Raw genomic sequence first — 12,814 nt, forward strand, 5'->3', positions numbered from 1 at the left:
TTTATCTATTGAACATTTAGTTATACAATGAAAACATTTTTTGCTTCTAGCAGTTCTATTTCGTTCTTTTTCAAGTCTACCTAATCTTTTTGAATAGCGTCTTATTCTTGCCTTGTGTGTTCAATCACTTCATTACATCTTCAATAATTTGAAGGAATTCAATTATATTCAATAATATTGAAGGAACTTGCCAACAGTTCCTTATTTGAAGTTCTTGAGGGACCTAGTCTACTTGTTTGTTGTGTATGGGGACTCTAACTCAGTAAAAATTATTCTCTCAAGTATTTAGTCATTTTGGATCATATATTCATCTTTATCATGGCTTTTTTGCCTGTGAGGATCCTGTATAATCTGGGTTGAGGTTTTGTTTCTCCAGAGAGGTTCTGTGTCTGTATCTAGGGTCCTAGGGGTATCACTGGCCCAGAACTTAAGGTTCCTAATCCACACAAATAATACAAATTCTAATATTAAACCAATACCATCATCAGGTTCTCAGGGCGTACTTTCCTTTTGCTTTTTGTTTTTTGTGCCCAGAGCCTTGGCTTAGTCTGAGAAACTGTTCTGTCATCTCCCTGTCTTGGTAGATGATTTTCTTTTCCTTATCTTTTTATATTACTTTGACAGTCCTGACTTTATTTTTTTTTAAGTTTACTTATTTATTTTGAGAGAGAGAGACAGAGCGAGAATGTCAGCTTGGGAGGGGCTGAGAGAGAGAGAGAGAGAGAGAGAGAGAGAGAGAGAGAGAATCCCAAGCAGGCTCCGTGCTATCAGCACAGAGCCTGACTCACAGCTGATCCCACGAACCATGAGATCATGACTAAGCTGAAGTCAAGAGTCAGATGCTTAACCAACTGAGCCACCCAGGTGCCCCGACAGTACTGACTTTACATGAAAGTTTCAGTTTCAGCTCCAGCTTCCAACTGACCAGACCTCATCTCTGTCTCCACAGATGCTAAAACTCAAACCTCAAACCTTTCATTACTACAGGGAGGCCAGCCACACAGCCCGTCCCACTCAGCTGTCAGAGTTGAATACCACTTGGGTTCTACTTCTTCATTTGGCCGGCTGAGGATTCCTCCTACTCTTCTCAGTGCATGGCTCTGCACTGAGAAAAATATTTTAAATATTTAATCCAGTATTTCTAGGTGTTTCATAGCAGTCTTTCTTAAAGGTTATTTTGTGGTCCCTATCACTAGAAACAGAAGTCTCTTCCCTCTGAGATGTGTTTTAGACCAGCTGGAGGATCCTTACTTATCTTTTCCTTCCCTCCTACCCCTCCCCAGTCTCATATCCTAAGGCAATGTTCTCAGACTGTACAGTGTACAAAACTAATTTCTGGGAGCTTGTTAAACATGCAGATTATGGGGCGCCTGGGTGGCGCAGTCGGTTAAGCGTCCGACTTCAGCCAGGTCACGATCTCGTGGTCCGTGAGTTCGAGCCCCGCGTCAGGCTCTGGGCTGATGGCTCAGAGCCTGGAGCCTGTTTCCGATTCTGTGTCTCCCTCTCTCTCTGCCCCTCCCCCGTTCATGCTCTGTCTCTCTCTGTCCCAAAAATAAATAAAAACGTTGGAAAAAAAAATTAAAAAAAAAAACATGCAGATTATGAGCAGCATCCCCAGGATACCTGGATCAGGAGGACTGGAGTGGGGCCCAGGAATGCACACGCTTAGTAAGTGCTCCAGATTTCTGGCCTGGATAGTCCCACGACCACCCTTTGAGAACTACTATCTAAAGCCCATTTCCCTTTACCTGAGATGGCTGAATTCTACCCTTTCTCTTAGCAGTATCTGAACCATATCCATAGGAACCCTGCTGGTCTCTGTTTCGCAAAGCCTGAACTAGTAGACAGCAATGCCAACAGACCCAAAGTTCACAAGTTCTAGACCAGGGAAGTCGAGGGCCATTACCCTCAGCAGTGGAAATGCAGGGGAAATGCCAATAACTTGTCTTCCTGGACTCCAGGTTGTGGGGCTATCATAAAACAGGCCTTTTACCCAGGCTTTACTAATAAAGACCTCGACATTACTTGGAGAGAGGTGGACTGATTTTTACTTTTGTACTATGAAGGAAGGGTTGGCTCAGGAGATGGATAATGTAAGCAAAACTAGAAAGAAAAGAGTTTATTCAACTAAGATAGATAGATAGATAGATAGATAGATAGATAGATAGATAGATATTTTTTTTTTTTTAGTACAGGACTCTACTCTCCAGACAGGTTATGCTCCAAAATGCCTCTGAAAGTCAGGTGTTTAGACTGTCTCTTCCCACAGAAACATTACAAATGGTGGTCAGTTTCCCAGACCAGCCCATCCACACCTGTAAAGATAATAATCATTCCCATTTAGGACCTATCCCATGCCAGAACCTTTATATGTGTGACCTGATACAATTCTCAAAATAACTGTGAAAGGCAGACATTTGTGTCCCTGCCTTAGAGGTGAAGGGACTTGCTCAGGGTCACACAGCATAGCTAGTAAGTGGCAGAGCCAGGTGGGTCTGGCTCCAAAATCTGTGTCCTTGTCACTAGAAAATCAGGCTGCCTTTCATAGCTCGTCTGCTTAATACAGGGTGAACAGTAAAACATCGTCCCTTCTTCCCCACACTGACAAAGAAATATTAAGGGAATAACAGAACTTCCACTACAGCCAGTTGACGACTCAAGAGGTAATGGAGGACCAAGATGTCTATCATTTCTCTGGAGCAGGAGAGAATGCATGATGATAGCTTAGTAAATTGCTTTGATTTGGGCTTAAAAAAGAAATAACTATCTTAGATTTCATTCTGCATGTGTGGAGGACATCTTATTAAAAGTTCACCTTCTTGCAATGAGTAGTAAATAGGCCCTAGGGATCTAATGCACAGTATAGTGAATACAGACAAGAGTACTGTATTATAATCATCAAACTTGCTAGGAAACTGGAACTTCATTATTCTAACCCCTAAAAAGAAATGGCAATTACATAATGTGATAAAAGTGCTAATTACCACTACAAAGACAGCCACATTGCAAAATATAAATGTATCAGATTAACATGTGGTGTACCTTAAATTATATAATGTTATATGTCAAATATACTTCAATTAAAAATTAATTAATTAAGGGGCACCTGGGTGGCTCAGTAGGTTAAGCATCTGACTTCGGCTCAGGTCATGATCTCACAGTTCATGAGTTCGAGCCCGGTGTCAGGCTTTGTGCTGACAGCTCAGAGCCTGGAGCCTGCTTTGGATCCTGTGTCTCCGTGTCTCTCTGCCCCTCCCCTGTTTGTGCGCTCTCTCTCTCTCTCTCTCAAAAATAAATAAAAATATTTTTAAAAATTAAAACAAAATTAATTAATACCTAGAAAAAACAAAGTTTACCTTCTCTAACTCTCCCTAACTCCTGCCCTAGCGGACACAGACCTCTGAGATGAGGTTAGGTCTCCAGGACTCACCTTGTCAGCCAGCAGCTCCCTGATCTTGCTGGCCTGCAGGCGGAACCGGAAGAGCTGGGTTTCCAAGGCCAGGCAGCGCTTCTGCCAGTCTACGCTGGCTCGGGTCTCCACCTTGAGTTCTGCCATGATGGAATCCACTTCTGGCTACTCCAGGGAGCCCTGAGAACCAGCACACAGCAAGAGGAGAAGATCAAGAAGTGTGTGAGGAGGAGGGTAGAGAATACAGGGCTACGGGCTGTGAGTTAGTCATTGCTCTCCCTGTGTCCCATTGTCACCTTTCTTAGCTCAATGTGTCCTGTTCCAAAGTAAGTTAGCTGGGCAAACTCAAGAAATCATGAAATGTGAGAAACTGTAAGGAGAATTGGGCCTCATCTGTGTTTCATTCAATTATCCATTTAACAAATATGTATCCATTCAATAGACATTTACATGCCAGACACCCTTCTAGGCACTGGAGATGCAAAGGTAAATAAAAGAGGCCCCCTTATCTTTGAGTTTTCCAGGGAACTCAGGAAAATCTAAGAGAGAATGTAGTCACAATTGCTAATCAATATGCAGATAAATGGGAACAGGGAAATGGGGTAGACTATGGGAGAGGGATAAAGAGGGGACGATGTTTAGGGAAGGATTAAAGTGAGTGACATTCATTTGAGATCATATAGCTAACTGGAGGCAGAACGCTGATTTCCAGTTTATTACTGATTCTACTACATCTATATAATGTTATTTATTTATGTATTTATTTACTTTTAACAAATCGTAATTCTGCATTCCTTCCTTCCTTGGATCCATCTATTCATTCTTTCTTTCAAGTAGGTTCCACACCCAGTGTGGGGCTTGAACTCACAACCCATAGATCAAGAGTTGCATGCTTCACCGACTGAACCAGCCAGGCACCCCCACTCAGAGATTTTTGATGAGAAAAAAAGGAATGAAAATCCAAAGCTTTGCATGTCCTTGACAATTTCCTATTTAGTTGGGATTCTGTCAGTTGTCATTGAATCATCCTCCTCTAAAACAGATTCTCACTCTAAGTTCTAAAATATAAACCAAAAAAAAATTGGTAGACATTTTGCTGTAACCTCTGGAGAATGCCACAAGTCCTTGGGAAACAATGATACAAATTCAGACACCTATAATATCGCCAGTCAGGGGAATTTATCCAGATGTCTCTTGGATAAATTTTAGAGAAGACAACTGGTTGGGGATGAGAAAATGAAGCAGCATGTATGAGTATGCACGAGAGAAGACACAAGCAGAGTGAACACAGGGGAGAGATGGGCTGGAAAACATACCTGCCATCAGAACTTTTAAAATCCTCCCTGCTACTAATAATTACACTTGGCCACCAGCATAAATTTGGTCTGTCCCAAACCATGACACATGATTACTCCAGTATTAGATGATTTTTAAGGAATGACTTATTTTTTTAGGTTGATAATATTTTTAAAATGTGATCTGTCAGAGATACATAAGACTTACAGGTGAAATTATATAATGTCTGGGGGTTAGCAGTGGTCTAGGAAGGAAATACATGAAATCAGATTTATCAAAATATTTCCAAGTTTTGAAGCTGGGTAATAGGTACATGGGAGTTCTTTATACTGGCCTTTTTACTTGAATATATGCCTAGAATTTTCTGTAACAAAACTTTATTTTTTTAAATCCGTTTTCCTTTCTTTTTAAAAAAAATTTTTTTTTAACGTTTATTTATTTTTGAGACAGAGAGAGACAGAGCATGAACAGGGGAGGGGCAGAGAGAGAGGGAGACACAGAATCCGAAACAGGCTCCAGGATCTGAGCTGTCAGCACAGAGCCCGACGCGGGGCTCGAACCCACAGACCGTGAGATCATGACCTGAGCCGAAGTCGGACGCTCAACCGACCAAGCCACCCAGGCGCCCCCCTTTTCCTTTCTTTAGGAGCCACATGCCTCAGAAAACCCAGTCACCTCCTGCCCTGTTGCCAAATACCGTCTTGGTGACCAGTGAGTCTGTCTTTAATGTGTTAACCACCAATACTGCTTCCCACCTCACATTTGACTTTTACATGGATCTTTCTCATACCACAAATAGCTATCATTTACTGGGTTCTCAGTGTATGCCAGGCAAGTGTGGCCTCTTTAATCCTCATGACAACACATAAGACAAGGTGTGGGCACTACTGTCTACACTCTCACATGAGGACACTGAGGAACTGAGAGGCTAAATAAATTATACAAAGAGTTCTAGAGCTAGTAAGTAGTGGGGCTGGAGTTCTCGTCCCAAAGTTCCTGCTCTTAGCAACTCTGCTGTTTACACATCCAGAAACTTGAAAGAATTCTGATCTCACAAAGAGTGAGCTGGATTGTTAAGAATGAGAGAAATATTTTACAGGACCTTTTAGGATCCTTGGCAGGATCCTTGGTAGGATATTAGGGTGAACCTGTATTCAAGAGTTTCCAGGGCATCCTGGTCTCAAACCATAACCTGACACCATAACCTTCATAAGCACAGACATTTATCCTATATCCAGACTTTTCATTTAAAAAACAGCGTCAGTAGACCTGCAGAGAAAGGCCCAACAATTAAACACTGATGAGTCTAGTGTCTGCATCTTTCGGTTCTGGGCTGCTCAGAACACTGAACGCATGACCTCAGCCCTGCTCTCCCGGAACTGTCATCCCAAACAATCCCAACATTGTGACCTCCCAGCAATCCCCACCTCAAAAGACTGGGACCGACTGGAACGGGGAGGAAGACAAAAGGCAAAAACAAAACATGACCTTCTCTGAGCTAAGATCACAGCTGAAAAGACAAAACAACCTTGTGGGGCCTCCAGAGAAGGCCAGAGGCTTCATGTTTGATTTGCTTTGTCCTTTAAGGGGGTGGGGGGGGGGGTGGCTTTTCCTCGTATAAATAAAAAAAGTGGTAGATCTGAACATAGGACCTGAGTGTCTTGCAACCTAGCTTGGGGCTAAGCATTAGCAGTAAAAACACACAAGTAAAACCTAGGGAGAGGAGAAACTTAATTCTTTTGTGGCACCCTCTTATTGACTGTCAAACTACAGCTCAGATTCCAAGAGGACAGTGGAAAACCAATCATCAAAATCTCCAGGAGCTTGGAAATAAAACATATCATTGGCCTCTGCCTGGTCCTGATATCTGAAATTATCTCTAGACTGCAGGGAGTGCTTTCCCAATCAAGCATCTTATGACATCACACTTTCGAATAGATCAAGTGCTCTGCTTAAACCTCTCCCTGCCCTGGGCACGCTAATGTCAGGGGCGGGGTGGGGGGGTGGGGGTGGCGCGGAAAGAGTTGCGCTGGGCTTGTCTTAGCATGTGAGGAGAGCTACGGGGTTTCGAAAGGGAACTGGAGCAAGGTGCCTGCTGCCAAGCGCGTGGCCCAGAGGCTCTTCCGACAGAAGCAGGTGGTTGCCGCGGCAGCTAGAAAACATGAGGCAAAACATAAAAGCAAAATACCAGTACAGTGAACTTCACCTGCTTGGTCACCTTGTACATGTACCTCCCATAAAGACTTGCAAAGATGAGCAGAAATTAACTTAAAGAACAGTTTTTAACTTTCCAAAGCACTGTATAGGAGTTATTTCTCTCCTTATCCTCTCAATATCCCTGAGATGTAGGACAAGTGATACTATTCACAATGAACAGATAGATGAGAAAACGCAGTGCATCCGTGCCTTGAGACATAGAGCTAAGCAGTGTCAAAGCTGGGCCAAGAATGATCTCCCAGCATACAGAACATCCTCTTTCCGTGAAGATGCTTCAGTAGTGGTGGTGGAGTCTCATGCTACCCGGCTAGCCTAACACAGATAGAACATTAATGGCAAAATAGGTGGGGAAATGAGAGAAGGGACAAAACCCAGCTCAACTGTTCTCTTTGTTTTTTAGTCTGGAAAGCTTCAACTATACACAAGAAGTAGGGAGAACAGTACAATAAATCCCCATGCACCCTCCCCCGAACTACAATGGTTGACTCACGGCCACTCTTGTGAAATCCACTTCTCTTGATTCCTATTAGTGCCCAGCAGGCTACACTGCCCAGCAAGTGACCACACAGCCTTGACTCCTGCTTTGGAACTCCCTAAGTCCTCCAGCATCCTGGGCTGACACAGCCACAAGGCTGGAGCAGCATGCCTCAGAGGCAGGGGCCGCGTGCAGGATGGGTGATGAAAAGGGGGCACAGGGAGTCCTTAGGTGACCTCAGACTTTGAGCCTGTATCAGAGAAAACACAGACTTGACCTGGGATGGCTCTGGAAGGTTTAGGGATTTGACCAGAAATTGACAAAATGCTGAGATTAAATTTAATTCAACCAACTTTTGTGAAGTGATTTCTACGTGCAAGGTTGGGGACATAAAGATGAATTAAAGATCCCATGGCTTGTAGGGCTCAGGTCTACAGTCTGAATATCCTGGAACTTCCCTACAAAGAGGACCAGTCAATACAAGAACCTAAAGGAAAGAGGGCAGAGGCCACTGCAGGAGGCTTCAGAAGGTAACAGGAACTCTGTTCTGGGTACAATTTCCACTGGGCTCTCCTGTGTCACCTCACTATGGTTCACTCTGAATGTGAGCACCTTTTGTGATTTCCACTTGCTAGTGGTAGGCTACCATCATCTTCTACAAGTGCTAGACTAGACTGACTACCTGCCCAACTATGGGAAAGGAAGAGCTTTGTGCCCCTTTTCTGGGGACGGAGCTGGGGGAGGGTGAGTGCATACAGGGGCATAGCTCCCTCTGACCGCACCATGTCATCTGATCAAGCCAACAATTTGTGTTTTACTCTTGGGTGCTGAGGCAGCACATTTCACAATGTTGGAAGAGACAGGAAAAGGTGAGCATGTTCCAGCCTTCGGGGATCTAAATACCAGAAAGGACTAGGACAATCACGAATAGCATCCTTTGAGAACAAAACCAGTAAAGGGAAACAGCAGAGTGTAGTACTTCCGATCCCCTCTCCTGGTGCCAAACAAGCCTGGGTTTGAGTACTGGCTCAGGCACTAATTAATCATGTGACCTTAAACCATTTGCCTAACTCTCTGAGCCTCAGCTCCATTTTGAAATTGAGAGCAGTAATATTTGAAAAGGAGGGAAATAATATTAGGTTGAATCATGGAATTATCAACTTTTAACCATTTTTTGACCTTCAAAAAATGGCAATTTCATAGGCACACTAGGTCATATTTTTTTGAGAATTAAAGGAGATATCTCGAAAGCCTGGCACACAGCACTCCATATTGATAGCTACTATCAACAAAGAAAAGGCAAACCAACAGTGCCTCGGTGTACTAGGAGATGTGGCTCATACATGTGCTCACTACCAGATCTACCTCAGAGAGGTGAGGGGATTTTTAAAGATTATTTTACCACTTTTTTTTTTAAGTTTATGTATTGATCTTGAGAGAGATAGAGCATGAGTGGGGGTGAGGGAGGAACAGTGAGAGTGAGACAAAGAGAGAGAGAGAGAGAATGAATCTCAAACAGGCTCCACACTCAGCACGGAGCCTGAGTCAGGGCTCAATCCCATGACCATGAGATCACGACTTGAGCCAAAATCAAGAGTTGGGTGCTTAACTGACTAAGCCACCCAGGTGCCCCTTTATCTCTTTATTTTTGAGTACTGAACAAAAGTGTATATGGTACAAAGTAAGGCTTCTTCCCACCTTGTCCCTCAGCCACAGTGTTATGGGGTTTTGTGTCTTCCAGAAATATCCAGTGTAGACACAAGCATTCTTATACATGTTGCATACACATACACAAACACAAATGGTAGCACACTCTACACGCTGTCCTTAACCTATAACTTAGAGATCTTCCTGTATCAACATATATACCCGCTCCGTCTTCCCTCCATTCTCTTTAACAGCTTTATTGTTTTCTACTGTGTAGCTATTACATGACTTAAGAGTCCCTTATTTTTTTTTATAAAGCTTTTTATAACTTTAAAAAATTATTTACTTATTTTGAGAGAGAGAACATGCACGAGAGCAGGGGAAGGGCAGAGAGAGAGAGGGAGAGAGAGAATCCCAACAGGCTCCACACCATGAGTGTGGGGTTCGATCTCATGAACTGTGAGATCATAACCTGAGCCGAAATCAAGAGTTAGACGCTTAACTGACTGAGCCACCCAGGTGCCCCAAGAGTCCCTTACTAACACACATTTGGGTTGTTTGAAAACTTTTGCTAAAATAAACAATGCTGCAACAAATATATGTCATTTCATATACATAAGAGTATATCTGAAGGATAAAATCCCAGAAATGGAATTGTAGCGTTAAGTGAGAACACGTTTTTAAATGGCCAAATTGTCCAGATTGCCTTTTCAGAGACTATTCTAATTCATACTCCAGCCAGCAATAAGTGCCTGTTTTCCCACGGAGGAGGTCAGTTTCGAATTCATTTTTGACAGAAGGGAGAGACGGCTCAACTGGGCTATCCAGAGAAGACTCAGCTGGGCTATCCAGAGAATGCCGGATGGTGGCTCAGCAGCCAGCCTGCTGTGAACTCACCCAGATCAGGACTGAGAAAATCCTCGCACCTTAACCTCAGCATGTACAGCATCTATACAACACTCTTCAAACCAAAAGGGGCACAGAGTTCCCCACATGGAAACACAGCCTCACAGAGAGAAGGGAATAGTAAAGAGGAGTGCACAATGGGGGAGCAGAGTAGGAGGTACATGTTTCTTCCGGGGAGCTGGTGACTTCTGAGGAGGGCAGAAGGGGCCCCACATTTTCTCAACTCAGTTGTTAGTCTCAATGAGTCTGAGACCACAGGGGGTAGGTACCCTGTCATAACCCAGCTCTGAGCAGGCCTCCAAAGCAGTCTATGAGAGGGAAGGTAGCTGATAATGGATTACACCCCACCTTAGGAATTTAGGAGGCTTGGGTTTGAGTTTTGCCTTTTCCACTTTTTAGCTATATAACCTTGGGCAGATCACAATTTTTCTGAGACTGTTTCCTTCTTTATAAAATGGGGATAACAGTATGCAGAAACACTAGGGAACTGATGTTAGTTAAGTGACGTTACCACATGTAGAGTCTGGAACACAGAAGACAGTCCAAAAAGCCTGAGGAAAGAATCCACGACTTTTCCATTGAAATTGTTATTAAAATGATCTTTCAAGTGGAAACTGTGCCAGGAACTAAGGTTCTGTCCAAAAGCGTTTATGAGAAGGACTCACAGTAAAAGCTTACGGAGATGTCCTGGCAGGGAGGAAACCCACACGGGGCGGATTCTACTTCCAGGTGAGGGTCTTCACTGCCTCTGCTACCCCCATTAAGGCTTCCTGGTCCCTGGTGATAAAGTCACTACGGCTCCTAGGACACAAAGCTACTGCTGTCACTCGGTGCCCAACTTGTTTTCTTTTCTGCTTGGCTGACCTGCCTCTAGGAGTCTAGCCGGACCAACAGAATCCCTAAGAGAACTACCGAGAAACCACAGAGGAGATTACCTGAGACGAGGCGGGGAGGAGGGCGGGAGGCGGAAAGCGAGAGGGCAAGAGAGCGCTCGGCAACGCAGTGGGACGCCTGCAAGTGCGCCCGAGGGCCCTTCCCGGGGGCAACCGGCTCGAGCCGGTCCCAAACTCCCGCTCCTCCCGGGAAAGGCGACTCCTCGCCGCTTGGTGCGAGTCCCCCGAGTCCGACCACGGCTGCCAGCGCCCTCAGCGCTAGGCGGGGAGGCACCTGCTCTGGAATCGCCCTCCGGCAGGAGGGAGCCCTTCCTCTCCGCTCCGCCAAACACCTCCCCGCCAGCGCACACCGCCAAGCCCGTCCCTGCCTGCGAGGCGCGCGCGGCCGCTCACCTCCCGCCAGCTCGCGGACGCTCCCGCCGCCCACCCGGCACACGGGCGCCCTCCGCGCGCGTCCACCGCTGACCTTGCGTCCTTCTAGCCCGAGTCCGCGGCGACCGCCGGGTCTCCGCTCCGCGGCAGCAGGGGTCGCGGTGGGCGGGGCGGGGGCCGGGCGGGGTGCCCGCGGGCTGGCCGCACAAAGCCAAGCCCGGCCTCGCGGCGCCCCATTCAGAGCCGCGCCGCGCCCCCTCCTCCCGGGCCGCTCCTTAAAGGCCGAGCGCCGGCGCGGCTCCTCGGGCGGCTCGCGGAGAGGCACAGGAAATGACCTCAGCAGGCTCCAGCCTCCCACCTCTCCGCGCCGCCCGGCTCGTCCCTGGGGCGGCGGGGTCTCCCGGCCCCCCTCCGAGCTCTCCGCGGGGATCGCACCAGCCGCGGAGGGCGGCTGGGAGCCCCGGGAGCTGCTCAGCGCCCGGCCAGCTTGGGACCTTCGCAGGATGGGGCGCAAGACCAGACCTCACCCCCCAAAGGAGGTTCCAGCATTTGCTGGCAATCTGTGAGAACTGTAACGCCCGGATATTTAGAGCATAAGTCCTTATTTCCAACAGGCTGTCCCACTGCCAGACCCAGGTTATGATTTGTAATTTGGGAAAAAAAAAAAAGCCACCGTGGCCCCGAGTGTACTTTGCTTGCTTATGTACGTTTGTCTATGCATTATTTATGTTAAAGGAGCAGGCCGAGGAGCCAGAAAGGCAAACCGGACGCTGCCTGCTGGGCAGCTAGAGCAGTCTTCATACCCTCGTTCTACAAGGGCTTGCAGTCCCTTAGCGCACCGGTACAGTCCTACACTCAGAGTGGATTGGCACACTCGACTTTTTTGGTTAGGCGGGTTTGGGGTAAAGAAGATGAATACGGAGACTATATAGGAGGAAAGGAGCCACGTTTCAAACGGCTTTCTTGGCCAGTCCTGCAGGCTCTCTGTCCAGGCCTGAACCGAGGCAATCACCACCAGGACCCACTTCTGCAAAGGGGCTTGGAAAACTCACTCCGGGCCTTGACGAAGGATCCTCTGGCTCCACCCCAAGTTTGAATTTGAATCTCTGGAGGTGAGGCTGTCAGATTACCCAGCTAACAACTTCCCCAGGCAATTCTCCTGCACAACTTTGAGAGCCCAGATACTATAGAAAGCTGGTCCCAGTAGTAGTAGTTTAGGAGGCCAAGGGCAAAAGTTCAACTGGGCCAATGGGACTCCAGGGCTGAACTTGCAAATGGATTCATAGCTCCTGGGGATTGAGATAGGTCAACCCCAGACTGTGGGACACTGGCCTCTGCTATCCCTTCAACACTCAGGAAGATGCCTAAGGAAGCTCAAAAGCAAGTCTTCTGGAGTTTGTTAAGGATAATTCATTGGTTCATTCATGCTTTCATTCACCTTCATGAACATTAGATTTCAAATAATATAAAAGGGCTAACAATGAAAAATGTCTACCTCCCACCCTGCCCTGTCCCCCAGATCACTCCTCCCCAAACACAGAATTTCCTTTCAAGATATTTTATCTATAAAGCATTCATAAATACATATGCATTCATATG

The 12,814-nt window shown here is 46.1% G+C and overlaps 1 protein-coding gene across 6 annotated transcripts in view; it reads right to left on the reverse strand.

Annotated features, from left to right (window-relative positions):
• PLEKHH1 (pleckstrin homology, MyTH4 and FERM domain containing H1) overlaps positions 1-11,512 on the reverse strand; it is a 53,800-nt gene extending 42,288 nt beyond the window's left edge. For 3 of the 6 annotated variants that reach the window (XM_086709466.1, XM_086709468.1, XM_086709465.1), the window contains exons 1-2: positions 11,237-11,511; positions 3,431-3,589 (exon numbers count right to left, since the gene is read on the reverse strand). In XM_086709466.1, coding sequence (XP_086565592.1) covers positions 3,431-3,556 — 126 coding nt within the window. In that variant the 5' untranslated portion in view covers positions 3,557-3,589; positions 11,237-11,511. Of the gene's footprint in view, positions 1-3,430; positions 3,590-11,236 lie in introns of all 6 variants that reach the window. The other 3 variants (XM_086709467.1, XM_086709463.1, XM_086709464.1) reach the window with 2 other exon arrangements.
• Between the last annotated feature and the right edge of the window lie 1,302 nt (positions 11,513-12,814).

Source organism: Puma concolor, chromosome B3 (assembly GCF_028749965.1).
Source record: "Puma concolor isolate L17-30 chromosome B3, mPumCon1.1.hap2, whole genome shotgun sequence".
Lineage (NCBI taxonomy): Eukaryota > Metazoa > Chordata > Mammalia > Carnivora > Felidae > Puma > Puma concolor.